The sequence below is a fragment of the Canis lupus genome, chromosome 10 (genome assembly GCF_048164855.1).
Source record: "Canis lupus baileyi chromosome 10, mCanLup2.hap1, whole genome shotgun sequence".
NCBI lineage: Eukaryota > Metazoa > Chordata > Mammalia > Carnivora > Canidae > Canis > Canis lupus.
This window is the reverse complement of record NC_132847.1, coordinates 52704920-52723627: the sequence shown is the minus strand read 5'-3', so window position 1 is coordinate 52723627 and position 18708 is coordinate 52704920. Positions and strand designations below refer to the sequence as shown.

Sequence of the window (18708 nt, the reverse complement as noted above, 5' to 3'; positions counted from 1 at the left end):
CTTGTTAATCACAAAAGCACAGATGAACAAACTGAAGCACTGAGAGAGGAGGGTATTGGCAGAAGATTAGTAACCAAGAATAGACTGGAACCTCATGTTCTGCATCCAGACACCTAGAATTTCCTACCCATATTGTCCTACCTTTCAAAGGCACGGCCCATCCCTAGTCTATATACCACTAAAGATGGGGAGACAGCTGAAATGTGTATCTCTGAAGCTGCCACCCAGTGGTTCTGGGTCAAGAAGTGGCGGGGCGGGGGGGGGGGGGGGAGGGACTTGAATGGCAGAAGCCATGAGAAAGAGCTGGATTTTGGGAGATAGGGGAAGGTGAAGAACTGGGCTAGAAGCTACCTCTCCCCTATTCTGGTCCCTTCCAGACTTGTCCAGCACCCCATCCCTGCCCCATCCTCTTGTGCATTCCAAATTTATGTCTCTCCACACATCTGGATGGAGGGGGATGTTTCTACTTCATGGGACTTCCAGCACCCTTGTATGGCCAGAATTCCTCATTTGTCTCCCCTGTAGTCCTGGGTTTTGTTGGTGGGGACTGATACGCAGGAATGAGGAACTCCTCCAGAGGTAATGGAGAGAGGGCCAGAGTGGCCACTGCAGGAAATCTGGAACTGGGGCCCAGTGCTCCCATTCTGTGACCCTGTGTACCCTGAGAGTCTGCCTTAGCCTCCCTTCCAAAACCACACGAATCAGCTGAACCCTAACCAAACCCTCTAAACCCAAGATGTAAGTTTTCTGAGGGTCTTTGCCCTGTTCCCCAAGGTTTGGGTCAAGTGTCCCTCACCCCAGTTGGCTGCAGAGCAAGCCTTCTGCTGGCTCGCCTCACCAGGTTTCTGGTCATTTCTCCCCTCCTCAGGTTCAAGGCCAATGCTGACCTCTCCAATCCCTTATTAATGCTAGCCTGTACCACTGCAGTGGCCCCCTAACTTTTTCCATTCTTGAACCCTTCAACCTAATCCATATAGCAGCTAAGGAAATCTTTCTGAAATTCAATCAAATCACTTAGAAAAATATCCAAGCTCTGATGTTCAAGGCCTCTAATATCTGAATACTTCTCATGCCTCTGTTTCTGTTTTATTCACACACACATACTTATGAACATAGTTTGAAAAGCATTTGAAGAAATACTACCTTCTGTTCTGAGAACAGCTGCACAGCATATCCCTGCAAGGGGAGGTCTGCCTGGACCCAGCCTTGAAGAAAACCCACAGTGCTAACTGGGTGATTTCCTTTCCTGTCTTTGTCCAACTCAGTGGGGCTTCGGCGGACACCCTCCCTTCTCTGGCACACACCCCAGCTCCCAAGGAACAACCTGGTTTTTATCTTAAGGCTAGTCATTTACTTCATAACCAAGAATCTTCCCAGCAGCTTGAGGGAAAGGGAGAGTCCTTTTTTTTTTTTTTTTTCAGTGTACTTTACCATTTTAAGGGAACATAGGGGAAAACAAAGGCTGACCTCTTTTTTTTTTTAAATATATTGAGATATAACTGACATAACATTATATTAATTTCAGGTGTACAACGTAAGATTCAATATTTCTATGTATTGCAAAATGATCAACATAGTAAGTTCAGTTAACATGTCACCATGCATAGTTACCAAAAAAATATTTTTCTTGCAATGAGAACATTCCAGATCTACTCTCCTAGCTACCTTCAGATATGCAGTACAGTTTTATTAACAATAGTCACCATGCTGTACATTACATCCCCATGACTTACTAATTTTATAGCTGGAAATTTGTATCTTTTGACTCCTTTACCCATTAGGGGAAGGGAGAATTCATGACCTTAATTAAGTGGCAAGCCCTGAACTTGGCTAGGGTCGGGCGAGGAATGGGAAAAGACAGAGAGGGGGTTCCGTCCTTGGGAGTCTCTAGTCTAAAGAACAGGAAGATTGTGCCTCTGTATTCTGTGTCCTTATGCTGTTTTTCCCTCCCAAGCCCCCCTTTTCCTTCCTCAAGGAGTCCAATTGAAAACTTCCTATTACATAATCCTGAGCAGGAGGTGGGCTGGGAGGGGAAGGGGTAGAGGAAGGCACAGAGCAGTCTCACTGGGCACCTACAGCACAGCCTCAACGGGACAACAGGGGGTGCTGGCACAGCCCTCCTCTAGAAAAGGGACAGGTTGGGCCACAGTCTGGACCAATGGAAATGTAAGCCTCTGCTCCCCAAACATGGGAGCCCCACTTGGGGTCTCATATAAGTATGAGACTCCAAAAGTATTTTAATTGAAATTCTATCCTACCACCCAAACTACCATTATAAATTCATTCCTTTTGGGTCTTCAACTCAGCAAAGTGCCTACCATGTGGGTATAAGGCATCACATCTGGGAGTCAAGAGGGCATTTTAGTTTTCCAGGGCCCCCTCTGGCAGGGGTAAATCTGTTAAATGCTTCTTCACCCTGTGGTGGTGGAGGCAGTACTGGGGTAGACAGGTGGAGTTCCAAGAGGAGCCTCTTCAGGTATAGGTGGGGAAACAGGATAATATTTATAGGGTGGGTGGTTATTAGGGAAGGCTTCCAGGAGAACATGCTCTGGAGCTTGGAGGGCCTCAGATTGAAGGGGAAATTGTGGTCTCAGTCCCATATCTCTGGATGAGCTGGCCAGAAGCAAAGTGGGGATGATGACAAAGCCTACTTGCCTGCCATGTCCCAGTCTCAGTTCCACTCTCTCTGGCCTCATCCACCTCCTGTCACATGCCCTGGTTCCACCCTGCTGTCAATTCTCCCTGCCAAAAGTGGATGAATACAATTTATGGGGCTCCCCTCACCAAAGTACCTGTGTTTCAATGGAAAACTCTGTAAGGCCCAGAGGAATGACTTCAAAGCCATATACATGGTATTCTAAAGCACTTCCCTTGCGCACTTCATCCTCAAAGCACCTCACATATGGGTCATCTACCTTCTTAAGGTATAGGTAAGGTACCTATCTGCCAGGGCCATCTACCTTCTTAAGCCTCAATTTCCCCAGCTATAAAAATGAGCAGCAAAATTAGGTCATTTTCCAGGTCCCTTCCAACTCGGATGTATAAGGTTTTAGCATCTTGAACTTCAACAGCCTCCCATGCTGAGAGCACGGGGCTGGCCAACCCTTGTTAGGAGGCAGCTAGTCTGTGGTTTGGCACCACTGCCCAGCCAGCATTTATTAAATCAGTGGGATGTGGTCCCTGCTGGCCTGGAAAGAGAACATTAAGCTCCAAAAACTTCCTGCAGCAGGCCTCCTTCAGAGAGCACTGCTCAGAGGGGTGAGGAACAAAACTACTCAGGTCCTTGGCGGTGCTCCAAGATCCTGTTCGCTAGTATTTTTGCCCTGTCTGCACAGAGAGCCAGTGACTGAAAACATCTGGAAGCCTGGCTAAAGACCTGGGTGACTGCTCTTTCCTTCAGAGGTGGCTGTTCACGACCTTGGAAATCCAAATTGACCTTTGCCAATGCCCCTTCCCATCCAACCTTCTGCACTTCAATGGGCAACAACCCTTTAATAAAATCTGCATGAATCCATTTGCTAACAGCTTCTGGAAGGGCTGGAGGATCTAACACCCGCCCTGCATTCCTTGAGCCCTAGTAGCAAGGGAAAACAGGGCTGAGACCCAACTCTTGTGCCTCTGGGTCTTACAAGTGGAATTGGAGAGAAAGGGAGAAGGTAGGAAGAGAGAGACATCGATGATGAGAGCTTGCTAAAAGTGGAGAAGGCAGCTGCAGGTGAGGAGTGCACCGGTGGAGTGATGGGGTTGCTGGGTAGCCTAGCAGAGTCCCCCTGGCCTGGGCGTGCCTCTTGCCAGTGACCTTAGGTCACTATGGCCCATGGTGACTCTGGGAGGCAGGGCTGGGCTGTGAGGTTTGGGTCCATGTGTCACTGACCTGGTGGTCCAGAGCTGCCTGTCCCTCGTCTCCCTCTTACGGCCTGGACTATGTCGCAAATTCCTTGGGTCTCTATTTTAGGAAGTATCTACCAAGCACCTACAACATATGTGCCGGTGTTGGGGACAGATACATTAGCGAGTAGAACAAACCCAATTCCTGCACTCTAGTCCCACTCGCTTGTATATCCTGTCTGACTACAGGTCACAAAGTCTCAGGTACACTGGTGGGGTGTGGTGAGAGTGCTTGGAGTTCCAGAGGCAGCAGAGCCACCCTAGCAGTGCCTCGTCTCCCCCATTCCAACTCCTCCCTTAGCTTTTCTGGGGTATAGTGCATGGACACAGGACACCCTCTGGCTAAGGTCAGAGCTCCATTTTACTCTAGCTTTCTCCCCACCAAGGGCAAGAGTCCAAGAAAGACAACAGGTTAGATGGACAGACAAGCTGCCTGAAGTTTATTTATAAAGTACAAGGACGCACTTACCACGCCTAGACTTTTCTCTTTTTTAAAACTCATTTGTCTTCCTTTTCACTCTGATGAGACCTTCCTTTCCTCTTAGAATTCTCAGCTGATTTTACTATCCTATCTGCTCTTTGCCATGATGAGCGAAAAACCAACACAACCTTCCTTGGAGCTGACGGTATTCATCTCAGAAGGCCCTCAAGGATCCTACTGAAGTAAATGACTCTCCTCTGGTCAGCTCAGGATGCTGTGGAGCAGAGAAACTGGTGTCCTTCTTGGAGCACTGCCTTCATTTCCTTGAACTGAGCCAACTGGCAGGCCTCATCTAGCCCCAGCCAGCGGTAGGCTTGGTGCTCTTGGGAGAGGCTGATCTCCACATCGTAGTCCTTCACCTCAGCCAGCCAGTAGATGACTATTTTAGGCTTGTTCCTGGCCACATAATTGAGCTCCCTTCTGAACCCCTCAATGATGGTCAGCTGGCCTGCTGCTATGCCTGCTTCCTCCTGAGTCTCCCGCAAGGCCGTTTCCAAGTCATCTTCTCCTGGTTCCACATGGCCTGGTTAGGAAAAAAGAGGAAAAGGAGGAAGAGATAATCTTTAGCAAAGTGGAATTTTCAGGTCCGGTGATTTAAAGATGGGGTCTTTGGTCACTTTTCTAGATGTTGCTGGGCTAAAGGGGCTCTAGGAATGGGGCACAGAGCAGGTAGTGTCCAGGCAATTCCTCCTCCCCACCCCACTTCCTCTGTAGAGAGTTAAAGAGACCAAGTGTTTGGCAAGACTAGTCTAGAAGACAGCTCTTCAGTGATGAGAGAGATGGCCTCCCTCAGACCTCTGCTTTCTTATCCTTTGGCGCTCTCCTCATTCCATGTTCTCAGGGAGACTTTTCCCTTGGAGACCTTAATTCGATTTTCCGAAGGAGGGGCAGTCTTCCTGGCAGATGAGAGCTGGCTGAAGACGGAGCACTTTGCCTACCGTCCACAGCGAGGACTTCACGTTGTCTTAGCTGGTCCCTGAAGTCCCAGGGTCAACAGACGGGCTCCAAGCCCTGCACTGCGGCACCGGCAGCTGTTTCCAAGTAGCTAGCAAGGCTTTTCCAAATTGTTTTCATCTTTCTAACTGAGCAAGGCCAGATTCCAGTTTCACAGGGAAATTCCTGATGGGAACTTAGATTCAGGACAAGCTGAGAGCCAGTTCTAAGAAATTTTTTTGGCAAGACCCAAACCCAAGCAGACAGCTGCCAAGAAACTGTTGTATGAGAGCCTGAAGCTCTGCAGACTGGAAGCAGCATTCAGTTTTGCTTCTAGGCCCCCCCCTGCAAATTCTAAGCCTGCCCGGAGGGGCCAAGATGGACAGGGAGGGGTCTGGCAGCTTCTGTCAGCACATGGCTGCAGCGGAGTTGCTGGGGGCCTCGGGGTTCGGGTGTTCCTGGGGAGCAGGAATTGTTAGCTGTTCCCTTCCTGGTTCAGAAACTATCCTAGCCGCCCTCCTTCCCAGGGGTTCTCACAGCAGTGCCCTGAGCCAGCTTGCTGCACAGCTCCCACAGGGAGCAACCAGGAGTCAGGACGTAAAAACCCAGTCTGGTCCATGGCTTCTGGGGAACTTTCTCTGTATAGCACCCATGCAGTCATGTACACAAAGCTGGGTAAGTACTGCATGGGAGGGGGGCAGTGGTGAGAGGTGTGCTGGTGGTGAGAGAGGGGACACGGATTCCCATGCCCCACCCATTCTTTCTGAACACGCCCTTCCCAACAGCATCTATGCTGCATTCTACCCATCAGTGTTAACAAGGTGATTTCTCCCTAGGTCCCAGCAGAACACAATTTGGAGAGGTCCTTTGAAATCTTTCAGTGAGAGGTACTAAGCAGTATGACTTTGGCAACCAGGAGACAAGTGTGAATATTTCTATTCATAGTATTTGTGACACTTCTGTCCCTTTCTTTCACCTTATTTCTCCTTAGTGAAACACAAATGTGCAAAGTTTATTTCCTATTCCCCTTTCCTTATTTTCCTCCCACCCTTGATCCTTGTTCGCCCCTCTCCCATGGCACTCCCCTTTAAAGCCCCTGCTCCCTTCTATCTTGGGACCGTTCACTCTGGGCTCCTGACCTGTAACCCAGTAATGACTTGACCCCAAGGTCCCCAATTCCCAGCCCAGTGCCTTTTCTCCTACCCATTTACCACAGAGGCTGGTGCTTCAGTGAGTGATAGTCTCTCTCTCTCTCTCTCACACACACACACACACAAACACACACACACATGCTGCTCTGCTCCGGGATTCAATCACAGAGTACTATTTCCAGCTCCAGGCTGGCATGGAGACCACGTATGCAGAAAGGATCAAGGGTTCCTGCCTACCCCACCTCCTTCTGGGGCACAGTCACTGGGACGTAAGCCTTATGGGGGGCCTGGTAAGGTGGCTTTTCAAGCAATGCTCGGCACTTGAGAGCCAGCCCCCTCTGCCTCACACCTTTGGGAGGAGTCCAGTGATGAATGCCATCTGACGCCTGCAGCAGTAGAAACTCAATTGTGGGATTCTCCACCTTGGGAATGAGCCGTCTTCGGAAGATGATCAAGCCACATGCTCTCAGGGCCATGGTCTATCTGAGGATTTAACAAAGAAGATGTGAGACATTGGAAGTTACATGAAACAGGAAAATGCATCCTGGGGGCAGCATCTGGTACTGGGGAGTAGCACAGATCAGCTAACAGTGACCTCATCAACTACAGAAAAAGGCAGCATACCAAGGACCAGCTGGAGAAAGCCAGGAATCAGAGACTGATTTGTGAGTGATGGTAGGACCCTGGCTCCTACCCTGTCAGTGCAGCTCTATCCCAACTCCTCCAGGTTTCCCTGCTAAGACACAGGGCTGGTATGCGTGTTAAGAGATCAGAGGTCCTCAGAGGCAAATCGTCTGAACCTGGCGAGATGCTGGGAATGGGAGATGAGGAATGTTATCAGCAAACCCATGGTTCCACTTCCCTCAGCCTTCAGCTTGAGTTTGTGGGGCAGAGACTCCAACAATGTGGTTTCTGATGGCCTGAGGGGTCACATAGGAAAGGTAGCTTGGTGTACTAAAAACATTTTTGTTATTGGTATTTTTAGTCTTTTTTTTTTTTTTTTTTAAGATTTTACTTATTTATTCATGAGAGACACACAGAGAGAGGCAGAGACATAGGTAGAGGGAGAAGCAGGCTCCCCACAGGGAGCCTGATGTGGGACTCGATCCCAGGACCTTGGGATCATGACCTGAGCCAAAGGCAGCTGTTCAACCACTGAGCCACCCAGGCGTCCCTATTTTTAGTCTTTTATCCATGTTTTAGAATGTTACACATTCACATTTTACACATTCACATTGTGAATGTAGAATTTTACACATTCACATTCACATGGTTCAAAATTCAAAGTAAGAAAAGGCGCACAGAATAGAAAGTCTCTTTCCCACCCAATGAGCAGCACACTAGCTTAGTGGTCAAGAGTGTGAAGCTGCAGTCTGGGTTCGAGTTCTGACTTTGCCACTTATTCACTGTGTGATCAGTTTCCTAAGCCTTAGTTTCCTCTGCTCCTAGGCCTCAGTTTCCTCTGCTGTAAGACAGGATAATAATAGTTCTACCTCACAGGGTTGCTGGGAGGATTACATGACTTAACTTGTAAAGTGCTTTTGAACAGTGCCTGGCATGTAATAAGTCCTCAGTAGGTTTCAATATGCATTGGAAAATGTCTGGAAGGATACACATCATTCATAGTGTTTTCTGGAGGATGACATTATGGCGAGACTTTCATTTTCTAGTCCCTGTATTTCTGTATTGTTTAGAAGTTCACAGAGAAGGGATCCCTGGGTGGTGCAGCGGTTTAGCGCCTGCCTTTGGCCCAGGGCGCAATCCTGGAGACCCGGGATCGAATCCCATGTCGGGCTCCCGGTGCATGGAGCCTGCTTCTCCCTCTGCCTGTGTCTCTGCCTCTCTCTCTCTCTCTCTCTGTGACTATCATAAATAAATAAAAATTAAAAAAAAAAAAGAAAAAACAAAACAAAAAAACAAAAAAAAAAAGAAGTTCACAGAGAACATTTATTAATTTTATAATCAGCAATTCGGTCTTTTTTAAAAAAATTCCTCCCCCCCAAATTTTTTTCCCCTTTATTTGGAAGAGATAGAGCACAAGCAAGGGGAGCAGCAGGCAGAGGGGGAGCTAGACACAGGATCCTCGCCAAGCAAGGAACCCAATGCAGGGCTTGATCCCAAGACTCCAGGATCATGATTCTAGCTAAAGGCAGACACTTAACCAACTGAGCTACCTAGGCACCCCAATTCAGTCTTAAGTCTTTTTCATTTCAGTTTTTTCTTTCCATTTCAGAAAAGAATGTCAACAACAAAAGACAGAAAGGGAGAAGAGTAGGAATATCTGCAGCAGCGAAAAAACAATTCATTATCTGAAGGGGGACACGTGGGATCCCTGGGTGGCGCAGCGGTTTGGCGCCTGCCTTTGGCCCAGGGCGCGATCCTGGAGACCCGGGATCGGGTCCCACGTCGGGCTCCCGGTGCATGGAGCCTGCTTCTCCCTCTGCCTATGTCTCTGCCTCTCTCTCTCTGTGACTGTCATAAATGAATAAAAAGAAAATTAAAAAAAAAAAAGAGTAAAATGATTCTTAAAAAAAAAATGAAGGGGGACACGTCATCAAGGTAATAAAAAATATGGAAGATCTCTTATGTAAGGCCTCGCTAAAGAAAATGTGTCACTTGTTCAGTCAACAAATATTTACTGATACTATGTAATAAGTACTATGCTAGGCCTTTGCTCTCATGCAGTTCATATTTTAATGGGAGAGGCAGATTTTTTAAAAAGATTTATTTATTTTAGAGAAAGAGAGTGCACATGAGCTGGGGGAGGAGTGCAGGAGAGGGAAAAAATCTCAAGCAGACTCCGTGCTGAGCTCACAGCTGGCCGTGGGGCTCAATCCCACAACCCCAAGATCATTACCTGAGCTGAAACCAAAAGCTGGACGCTTAACCGACTGCACCACCCTGGTACCCTGGGAGAGGCAGATTTTAATCAATTAAGCAAATTAAAAAATAACTGCCAATAATGTATGTGCTACAAAGGAAAAATGTGTGATAGGTAACCTGACCTTGTCTGAGGGATCAAGAAAGGTTTCCTGGAGGAAGGGATATTTGAGCAGAGAAGTAAGGACGAGTAAAAGGTAAGCTGGCAATGGGAAGGAGGGGAGAAAGCATGTTCCAGGTGGAGGGGACAGCATGGGGAAAGGCCCTGAAGCGGGATGACAGAACTGAAAGAAAATCAGGTGTCTCAAGTGCAGCAAAGGCAAGTCAGTAGGGCCTCATCTGAAAGATTCCAGGGCCAAAGAAGGAGCTGGTGCACATAGACAGGCAGAGCTGATGCAGAGAGGATGGCTGGAGCAGGAGGTGATGGTTTCCATGGCTCCTTTGCTGTTAATCAAGATGAGCCTGGGGGCACTGCACTGGGTCAGTTGGCCTTGAGCGTCTGCCTTCAGCTCAGGTCATGGTCCTGCGTCCTGGGATTGAGCCCCACATCGGGCTCCCTGTTTGGCGGGGAGTCTGCCTCTCCCCCTTTTTGCCCCTCTCTCCACTTGTGCGTGTGCGCACTCTCTCTCTCTCAAATAAATAAAATCTTTAAAAAAAGATGAGCCTGAATCTGTCAAAGGCACAAAAATCAGACCCATATTGAAACTCAATTCAGGATAATTCTCAGGACTGCCAACAGATGGCTTACCAAAAACCCAAACGCACCCAACACTGTGATCTTTCCAAATGTTTTGAAACCTGTAACGAGTTTTTTAAGATTGGAAATAATCTCAAATTTTTTTTAGTTTTGTTTTTTATTTTTTTATTTTATTTTTATTTATTTATGATAGTCACAGAGAGAGAGAGAGAGAGAGAGAGGCAGAGACATAGGCAGAGGGAGAAGCAGGCTCCATGCACCGGGAGCCGGACGTGGGATTCGATCCCGGGGCTCTAGGATGGCGCCCTGGGCCAAAGGCAGGCGCTAAACCGCTGCGCCACCCAGGGATCCCTGTTTTGTTTTTAAATATTTTATTTTAGGGGGCACCTGGGTGGTTCAGTGGTTGAGCATCTGCCTTGGCTCAGGTGGTGATCCTGGGGTCCTGGGATCAAGCTGTTTCTCCCTCTATGTCTCTGCCTCTCTCCGTGGGTCTCTCATGAATAAATATGATTTTATTTATTTATTCATGACAGACAGAGAGAGAGAGAGGCAGAGACACAGGCAGAGACACAGGCAGAGGGAGAAGCAGGCTCCCTGTAGGGAGCCTGACATGGGACTTGATCCCGGGTCTCCAGGATCACACCCCCGGCCGAAGGCAGTGTCAAACCGCTGGGCCATCGGGGCTGCCCAAAGATTTTATTTTTTTATTTTATTTTATTTTATTTTATTTTATTTTATTTTATTTTATTTATTTTATTTTATTTATTTTATTTTATTTTATTTTATTTTATTTTATTTTTTTAATTTTTGACAAAGATTTTATTTTTAAGTAATCTCCATACCCAATGTGGGGCTTAAACTTACAACCATGAGATCAAGGATCACATGCTTCTACCGGCTGAGTTAGCCAGATGCCCCTCAAAATTTTTTTTTAAAGATTTTATTTATTTATTCATGACAGACAGAGGCAGAGACATAGGCAGAGGGAGAAGCAGGCACCCTGCAGAGAGCCTGATGCGGGACTCGATCCCAGGACCCTGGGATCACAACCTGAGCCAAAGGCAGTTGCTCAACCACTGAGCCACCCAGGTGCCCCTCAAATGGGGTTTTTGAAATGGTCTGTGCTCTTGTATACTATTGGTAGGAGAGAAAATTAGCATATCCCCTTAGGAGGGCAATTTGGTAATAATTATCAAAACATAAAACACATATTCCCTTACCCCTAGCAATTCCATTTCTAGGCATCTAACATACAGAAATACATGTTTAAGACATATACACAAGGATGTTCATGACAACCTTGTTTGCAATATCAAAAAAAGGCAGAAACAATATCCATCAATATAGGAATGGTTAAATAAAGTACAGTTTTTCTATATGATGGGGAATGTTATGAAGCCATTTAAAACATAAGGAAGTGGGGTGCCTGAGTGGCTTAGTCTGTTAAGTATCTGCCTTTGGCTTAGGTTATGATCCCAGGGGCCAGGATCAAGCCTCAAGTTGGGTTCTCAGCTCAGTGGGGAGCCTTCTTCTCTCTCTACTCCTCCCTCCTGCTCTGCTCTGCACTCTCTCTCTCTCCCTCCCTCTCAAATAAATAAAATCTTAAAAAAATAAGGTAAAGCCAAATATGTTGCTTTTAAAATATTTTCAGACAAATGAAAAAGGTATGATTCAGAATAAAATGTATAACAGGATCTTGTTTGTTTAAAATTCATATGTAAACTGGTAGTAGGCTTTTTTTTTTTAAGATTTTATTTATTTGAAAGAGAAAGAGAGAGAGAGAAAGAAAGGAGACAGAGGGAGAAGCAGACTCCCCACTGAGCAGGGAACCCCACATGGGGCTTGATCCCAGGATCCGAAGATCATGACCTAAGCTGAAGGCAGACGCATAATCAACTGAGCTACCCAGGTACCCTAGTAGCAGGCTTTTAAAAACATTATATTCTATTTCCCTGGTCTCCCTATTTATGCTAAGAACGTTCACCATTCTGGAAACCAAAAAGAAACAGCCTGTCACCACAGAACTGGTGAAAAGAGATTTCAAATTATTGGTTTCAGGTTCAGGCAGAAAGAGGTACTTGATCCCATGCCCTCCTATCAGGAAGCTCATAAAATATTAGCAAGTTACAGGTGGAGGACACCTTGCTCCCGTTTTGGGTAGAGTCCCATGGAGTGAATATTGGAGTCGCTAGGTAAGTTTAGGGATTCAAGACTAGAGACCCTGCCTTGGATAGGAAGCCCCAGAGCATTGCTCTACACCACTGCCATCACGAATACATCATGGGGAAACAACAGCACCTGAATGGGGGGCCAAGAGACAAGCATGGGGTGGCCATGCGGAGCCACTGGAAAGAAGGGAGCAGGCCAATATTTTCCCATGGGGGAGAGGCTTAGGGTAGTGACAAGGACACACTTAGCAAAAATGTATCTCAGTAGACACCAACGTGTAGGGGTAACCACATCTATGAACCAGACCAACCAATGGTTCATTGCAATGGAACCAAAAGAGCTAGGATCAGATGTCCACTTTCTACCTATACTATAGACCCACGGAGAGGACAGTTATTCCAGAAAGGCAAAACTCCTGCCTACCCTTTCAATTTCTTAGCTTGAGCCAGCTGTTTTCTAGAATTTCTCTCTCCTTCCCTATACACATTACTTCCTCCTCATGCTTTCTTTCTTTCTTTCTTTTTTTTTTTTTTAAGATTCTATTTATTTATTCATGAGAGACAGAGAGAGAGAGAGTGAGCCAGAGACACAGGCAGAGGGAGAAGCAGGCTCCATGCAGGGAGCCCGATGTGGGACTCGATCCCTGGTCTCCATGATCACGCCCTGGGCTGAAGGCGGCACTAAACTGCTGAGCCACCCAGGCTGCCCCCTTCATGCTTTCAGAAGCAGCTCAGTGTCACCTCTTCTGTGAAGCCTTCTGGCTTCTAATCATTCCATCTTTTGGGCCTTTAGCATAGCTTGAATAAACTTCTGTAGGGTTTGACTGGAGAAGTAAAACACTATGAGACAATTAAGGATTTAGTGTAGGGATTAGAGCTTGTACAATTGTGGAAGCTGATGGAGTAATCCATGCAACTCTGTCACCTCTGCATCTGGTGGTGAACTCGAAGTCTCTATAGGTCAGCAAGGCCAGCAGTTGGGAAGGAAAGCTGGATGTGAAGTGGAAAGAGCAAGGAAAACTGGAACCTGTGAAAACAAACCAGATCCTATGAGGACAAGAACCCCTGAGGACAAACTGAAACCTTTGACTTCCCAACTTAGAGGAGAAGCTGGAGCCCTTTGCCATAGAGCTGAAGGTACATCTGGCCCAGCACTCAGAGTATCTGAAGGAGGAGACTGAGCAGGAGGTGGGGAGCTGGGGCCCTGGGTGCCTTATCCAGCACCAACAGGGGAACCAGCAAGTCAGTATCAAAAGGTATGCACTGCCACATGCTTGGTATCCCACTCTGTCCTTCATAGTGTACTGGCTGCTACCTCACTTCAGCTTTCCAGATCTTGCACAAAATTTTCTTTAGGTCGACCCTAACTTGGAACCATATAGAAAGGGAATCCTGGGAAACATAGTTCCAGCCTAGCCAAGTGGACACAGTACAAAGCCACCACAAGCACAATATCTAGTCTGGTAAGTCTCAATCTGTACCTTTGGCAGCAAGAGCCAGACTATGCACTCTGTCTCCTTGGGACCCAGCACAGCAGCTTTCAACAGATGTTCATTGACTCAACAGAACACTCTCCCCACATCCCACTCAAACAAATGCTCAGGGTATGTTCTGGGATTTTGGGAAATCGTCCAGTGTTTTCCTGAAGAGTGCCATTTACATAAAAGTCAATGGAGCTATTGTTGTACGTTTTCTGTTTTTCTGGAAACCATGGATTGAAACTGTCCTGGGGTTTGAAAGTAGCCAGCTTATACACACATGCGCACGCACACACACACACACAGCATGCACGCATGCACTCACACACATGACTCCAAGTGGATTCAAACCTCAGGGGGTTAAAGAACACAGCATCCAATATGCAAATATGCTTGCAGCCAGGATTGCAGAGATGAGAACTCCAGGCTGACAGCAGGCAATTCACACTTCAGAAAAGTGGCAAAGTGCCTTAGGTGGTTAAAAAAAACCTGAACAAAAAAGTCCTCAATGTCATCAGAAGGTTCCAGAAGCTAAGGAAAAATGCTCTTGTCTTTCTCTATATATACATTTCCCTTACAGCTGAGGAGGTTCAGGACCTAGGTGCCAAAAAATAATTCACAGATAAACGGCTGTACTGATGTGTTGTGTTCCAATGTTTTCATCAAATTAATCAGAGTGCTATTGCAAGCCTAGCTCAACCTCCCAAAGAAGGCCTCATAAATACATCTTTAGATATAGAAAGAGTACCTCAAATCCTTTCCTCATGTCCTTATAATCTAAAATCCCTTTAGTGGAAACTGTTTCATGCCACCATGTTATCAATTAAGCATCTACACTGGGCCAGCTATCCTGTGCAAGGTTCTTCACATGTGTATTTCTAATATTCAAGACAAGTCTTCATGATAAGCACAACTGTCTTCAGTTTTGCATGAGGAAACTAAGATTCAAAAAGGTTAAAATACTTGCCCAAGAGCATAGCTGGTCTGTGAATGGGAAGATTTGAATCTAAGTAAGCCTAACTCCAAAGTGTTTATTTTTTTCCCTTCTATAATTCTGCTTAATGTAAAAGAGCAGAGCTTAAGGCAAAATGGTACTGAGAGAGGACATGCAAATAATTTATAAAAATTATTTCCAGTTCCCAAATTCCCAGTCTTTGATCTATATGCACATAGAGGATTTTAAAGGTACCTAGCTGGAATCTTTTCCACAGGACAGGTATTAGTTGAGGGAGGTGGAGAGGGTGCATAGATGAAGGTCCTGGTGCTCAGAGATGACCCTGGAGAGGTAAAGTTTAGCCTAAGGCCCCGAAACTTTGCCTATCTGATAAGGGTTTCTATGCGTCCTCTGTTTTTTCTCTGGGAAGCAGGAACCTAAAATCACATGTTCAAAACCATACCAGGTAGCCTGAGAGTTCCCCTGAACCAAGTGTTGGGAATACTTTTAGTGCTAGCCTTGAACAAGCACACAACTAACTTGGGGTGCTGGTATGCAGGAAAGTTGCCCAGGCCCACTCCACTGGGAGGAGGAAAGCCACCTCCACCTGCCTACAAGCAACTCTGACTGTTCAGTTTCCTCTCTTCCCATATCATAATGGTCTTTTCTGATTCTTTAACTCCCCTTTACCCTTTCAAAGGATTGAACACAAATGAGGTGCCCATCTCTGAATAAAGCTCTTTCTTGTAACAACAACAACAACACAAAGAGAAAAAGAAAAAAGCTCCCAACTACTGTGAATAAATTGAGACAAAGAAAATGTTTCCTCACTGCCCCTTTCCCTGGACACCTGCCTGACACTCTCTTCTGACAGAAACCAATTTGCTGAGTCATCTTGCTATCTTTGCCATTTGGCTGAGGACAGAAACAGGAGATTTCACCTGTTATGGCATGAATATTAGCTTCTAGGATGAGGCCAAAGTCAGACAAGGTTGGAACAAAAATCATTCCTTGTGAAGGGGATCTGTTAAGTGGCCTATTAGTGCCATCTGCTGTACAGTTCTAGAAAGTAAACATGGGTAATTCTAATATTAGAGCCTGAAGGGATTTACTTACTCATCTAACATCTGTTGAGTGTCTCCTACTCGACCAGCAGCGTGATGGGATTGAAGAGTGGGTATGAAGCTGAATATTATAAACCCCAGCTTCCTAAGGGTTCACAGCCTCAGAAAAGTAGAAGGTACTTTGACAAAGTTGACAGTTTGTTTTGTGCAAAATAGGGGTATGTGTAAGATGGAAAGGAAGCAAAGAAGAGAGTGATTTTCTTTGGGTCAAAGGGGCACCCCACAAGGATTCTGAAGGATGGCTAGGAATTCACCAGGCAGAATAAAAGTGGAGGAAAGGAGCATTCCAGACAAAAGGAGGAAGGTGGGCAAAAGCTCTCAAGCACAAAATGACATTCCACTAATAAACAGTTTAGTTTATATTCTATAGGCAATGAGGAGCCTTTTAGGCAGGGCCGGTAATTGTATTGACATTTTACAAAGACATTCTGGCAGCACTGAAGGTGGCGAATGGATTAGAAGATTGGAGGCAGGAACCAATTTGTTACAAATCTGTTGCCAACAATCCAGATGACAAATGATAGAGTTAAATTAAGGCAGAGAGGAGGAGAATGAGGAAGGGATGAATTTGAGAGATATCTCAAAAAGAAAACCAACAGTATTTGTTTCATTGTCCAAGGAAGAGGGGTGGGAGATAGGGAGGGAGAGAAAGAAAGGTGAGTGGAAAGGTTGTTCGGTTTGGGTGACAAGAAGTTGGTGGAGTAGGGAGTAGAAGGTAAGCTAATGCTTTGTTTGGGAGAAGATGAATTTGAAGTGCTATTGACTACCCACAAGGTAAATGAACTGAAGGAATTGTGTTCAGTGATCATCATCTCATTCCATCTCTTCATTTTCCAAGGTGAAAATTTCCTATTGGAGAAAGATCTTGCTCCCAACATAGGTACTTCTGGAAGCCATCTTCCTCCATTTAGGTAAGCCTATCTGTGCATCTGGTATTCAAAGCATTTTATCCTCCTTCGGGCAGAAACAACATGAAAAAGCATGGCTAACTGTACAGTGGGAAACACCTAGGTCCCTAATTCAACAGTTGTATTACTGTAAGCAAAATACTTCTCTAAGCCTCATTTTCTCATCTGTAAAATGAGGGTAACCTCTACATGATTGTTGTAGTGGGTTTTTTTTAACATATATTTTTAAATATTTAATTTATTTATTCAACAGAGAACGCACAAGCAGGGGGAGCGGCTTCAGAAGCAGGCTCCCTAAGGACTGAGGAGCCCAATGCAGGGCTCTATCTCAGGATCCTAGGATCATGACCTGAGCCAAAGGCAGATGTTTAACTAACTGAGCCACCCAGGCGCCCCTGTTTTAGAGTTTAAAATAAAGAATGTATACATAGGACCATATCAGAAGTACTGAATATGTATGAGTCACTTTCATCCGTTATCATAAAAGGTCATCGGGAAGCTTCTGTTATGTTTTCATGGCACGCTCTTAACTTTTATTGATAGTTGAATCAAATGGCTTTTCGTATATTCAGCAAAACTGCTGGTAAGCACACTGCTCACCACACCATTATATTCCTCACATATAAAGTACAAGATATAAATTCCTTTCAATGAAAGTACTAGGAAGAATTTTCACTTTTGAAAAATGGTTTCCTTAATTATTTCTCTGACAAGTTTTGAGCTAAATTGGGCACTTGCAGTGAGTCCACTGGCCTCGTTAGCTAGTATATTTGTTTGTTTCTATTATGAAGGTAATAGGTACTTTTTTTTTTTTTTTTTGAGGAGTTATGGCTTGTCAGGTGTTGTGCCAAGTGCTTTACTTTCCTTATTTCATTTAAACTTCACAACAACCCTGTGAGCCTTTACCAGGGTTTTTCAGATGAAGAAAAAGGAAAGATGTGTCTGGGTAGACTGAAAAGCAGGTCTGCCTGACCCCCATCATTGCTCTTTTAACGTCAACTCTGTATTTGCGTTTTACATTTGGCTATTTGATTGCATTCGGTTTAAGTTGCCACATATATAAATATTTTTGCTTTTCTTTTCTTTCTTCCTTTCTTTCAGAGATACAATAACAAATACATAGAGCCCAAACCAGGCCAGAACAAGGGAAAAGAAAGTTCTGTTTTAGGCGGTGGGACTGATGTGATTTTCTTAAGACTTTTTTTTATTTGATTGTGAGTGAGAGAGCGAGCACGAGGCGCGGGAGGGAGAAGGAAGAAGCAGACACCCTGCTGAGCAGGGAGCCTGACAAGGGGCTCCATCTCAAGACCCCAGAATAATGACCCGACCTGAAGGCAGATGTTTTTTTTTTTTTTTTTTTTTTTTTTGAAGGCAGATGTTTAACCCACTAAGCCACCGAGGCAACCTGGTGATTTTTTTTTTTTTTTTTTTTTTTTACTATTGCTATAATTGCCAAGATATTATCCATTCAATAAATGAAACAATTAAAACATACAAAATCTATTCTGGAAAGCAGACGGGGCATAAAGAGTAACAACAAAGTGAAACTGAGGCCAAGGCACTCTCGCCGCCGATCCCTAAATTCGGAACTGTAGAATTCCGCCGCCGCACCCCATCACCAAGCGGACCAGCAAGGCTCAGAGCCCTCCCCTCTCCCTGAGCTTAGAGGAAAACTGAAGTTCTCCGAGGGCCTGGCCGGCCCACGCCTCACGTCCACCTTTGACGGTGCAACGACGGAAGCTCATTCAGCTGCAATCCCATCGCTCCAACCCTCAGCTCCTCCGTGGGTGAACTACACCCAGAGGCCCCTCTCTAAGACTACTCACCCAACACCCAGGGCGGCAGGAGGCGGGCCTCGAACCGAAAGGGGGAGTACACTGACCGATTGTTGGGCTGCGCTTAGAGCGACCAACAGTAGAGGGCAAAAGGCCCTTCCACCCGCCTCAAAGAGGCTTTCCTTTCACTTAGAACGTCGCGAGAGCCTCACTCAAGCGATACGATTGGTTGAAAGACGCAGCGTGAGAGTTACGCCCACTGTTTCTTCGGGTCCCTGATTGGTCTTCTAG

The 18708-nt window shown here is 45.8% G+C and overlaps 1 protein-coding gene and 1 long non-coding RNA gene across 5 annotated transcripts; one reads left to right on the top strand and one right to left on the bottom strand.

The window, feature by feature from the left end:
• The first annotated feature begins 3295 nt into the window (after positions 1–3295).
• LOC140641604 (uncharacterized) lies at positions 3296–8940 on the top strand. The gene is made up of 3 exons (XR_012038191.1): positions 3296–4953; positions 6139–7118; positions 8687–8940. It is a non-coding gene; the product is annotated as an uncharacterized lncRNA (long non-coding RNA).
• Positions 4301–18693, bottom strand: NUDT2 (nudix hydrolase 2). Of its 4 annotated transcripts, none has more exons than XM_072841705.1 (4): positions 18469–18617; positions 13124–13225; positions 6803–6936; positions 4301–4892 (listed from the first exon to the last, which is right to left on the bottom strand). In XM_072841705.1, exons 3-4 carry the CDS (start codon positions 6927–6929, stop codon positions 4576–4578), a joined length of 444 nt encoding a protein of 147 aa, XP_072697806.1. In that variant the 5' UTR covers positions 6930–6936; positions 13124–13225; positions 18469–18617; the 3' UTR covers positions 4301–4575. The 4 variants fall into 4 exon arrangements, with proteins under 4 accessions (XP_072697806.1, XP_072697807.1, XP_072697805.1 ...); XM_072841706.1 differs by having other exon boundaries at positions 6803–6932; XM_072841704.1 differs by lacking the exon at positions 13124–13225 and having other exon boundaries at positions 6803–6932; positions 18469–18693.
• Positions 18694–18708: the final 15 nt, after the last annotated feature.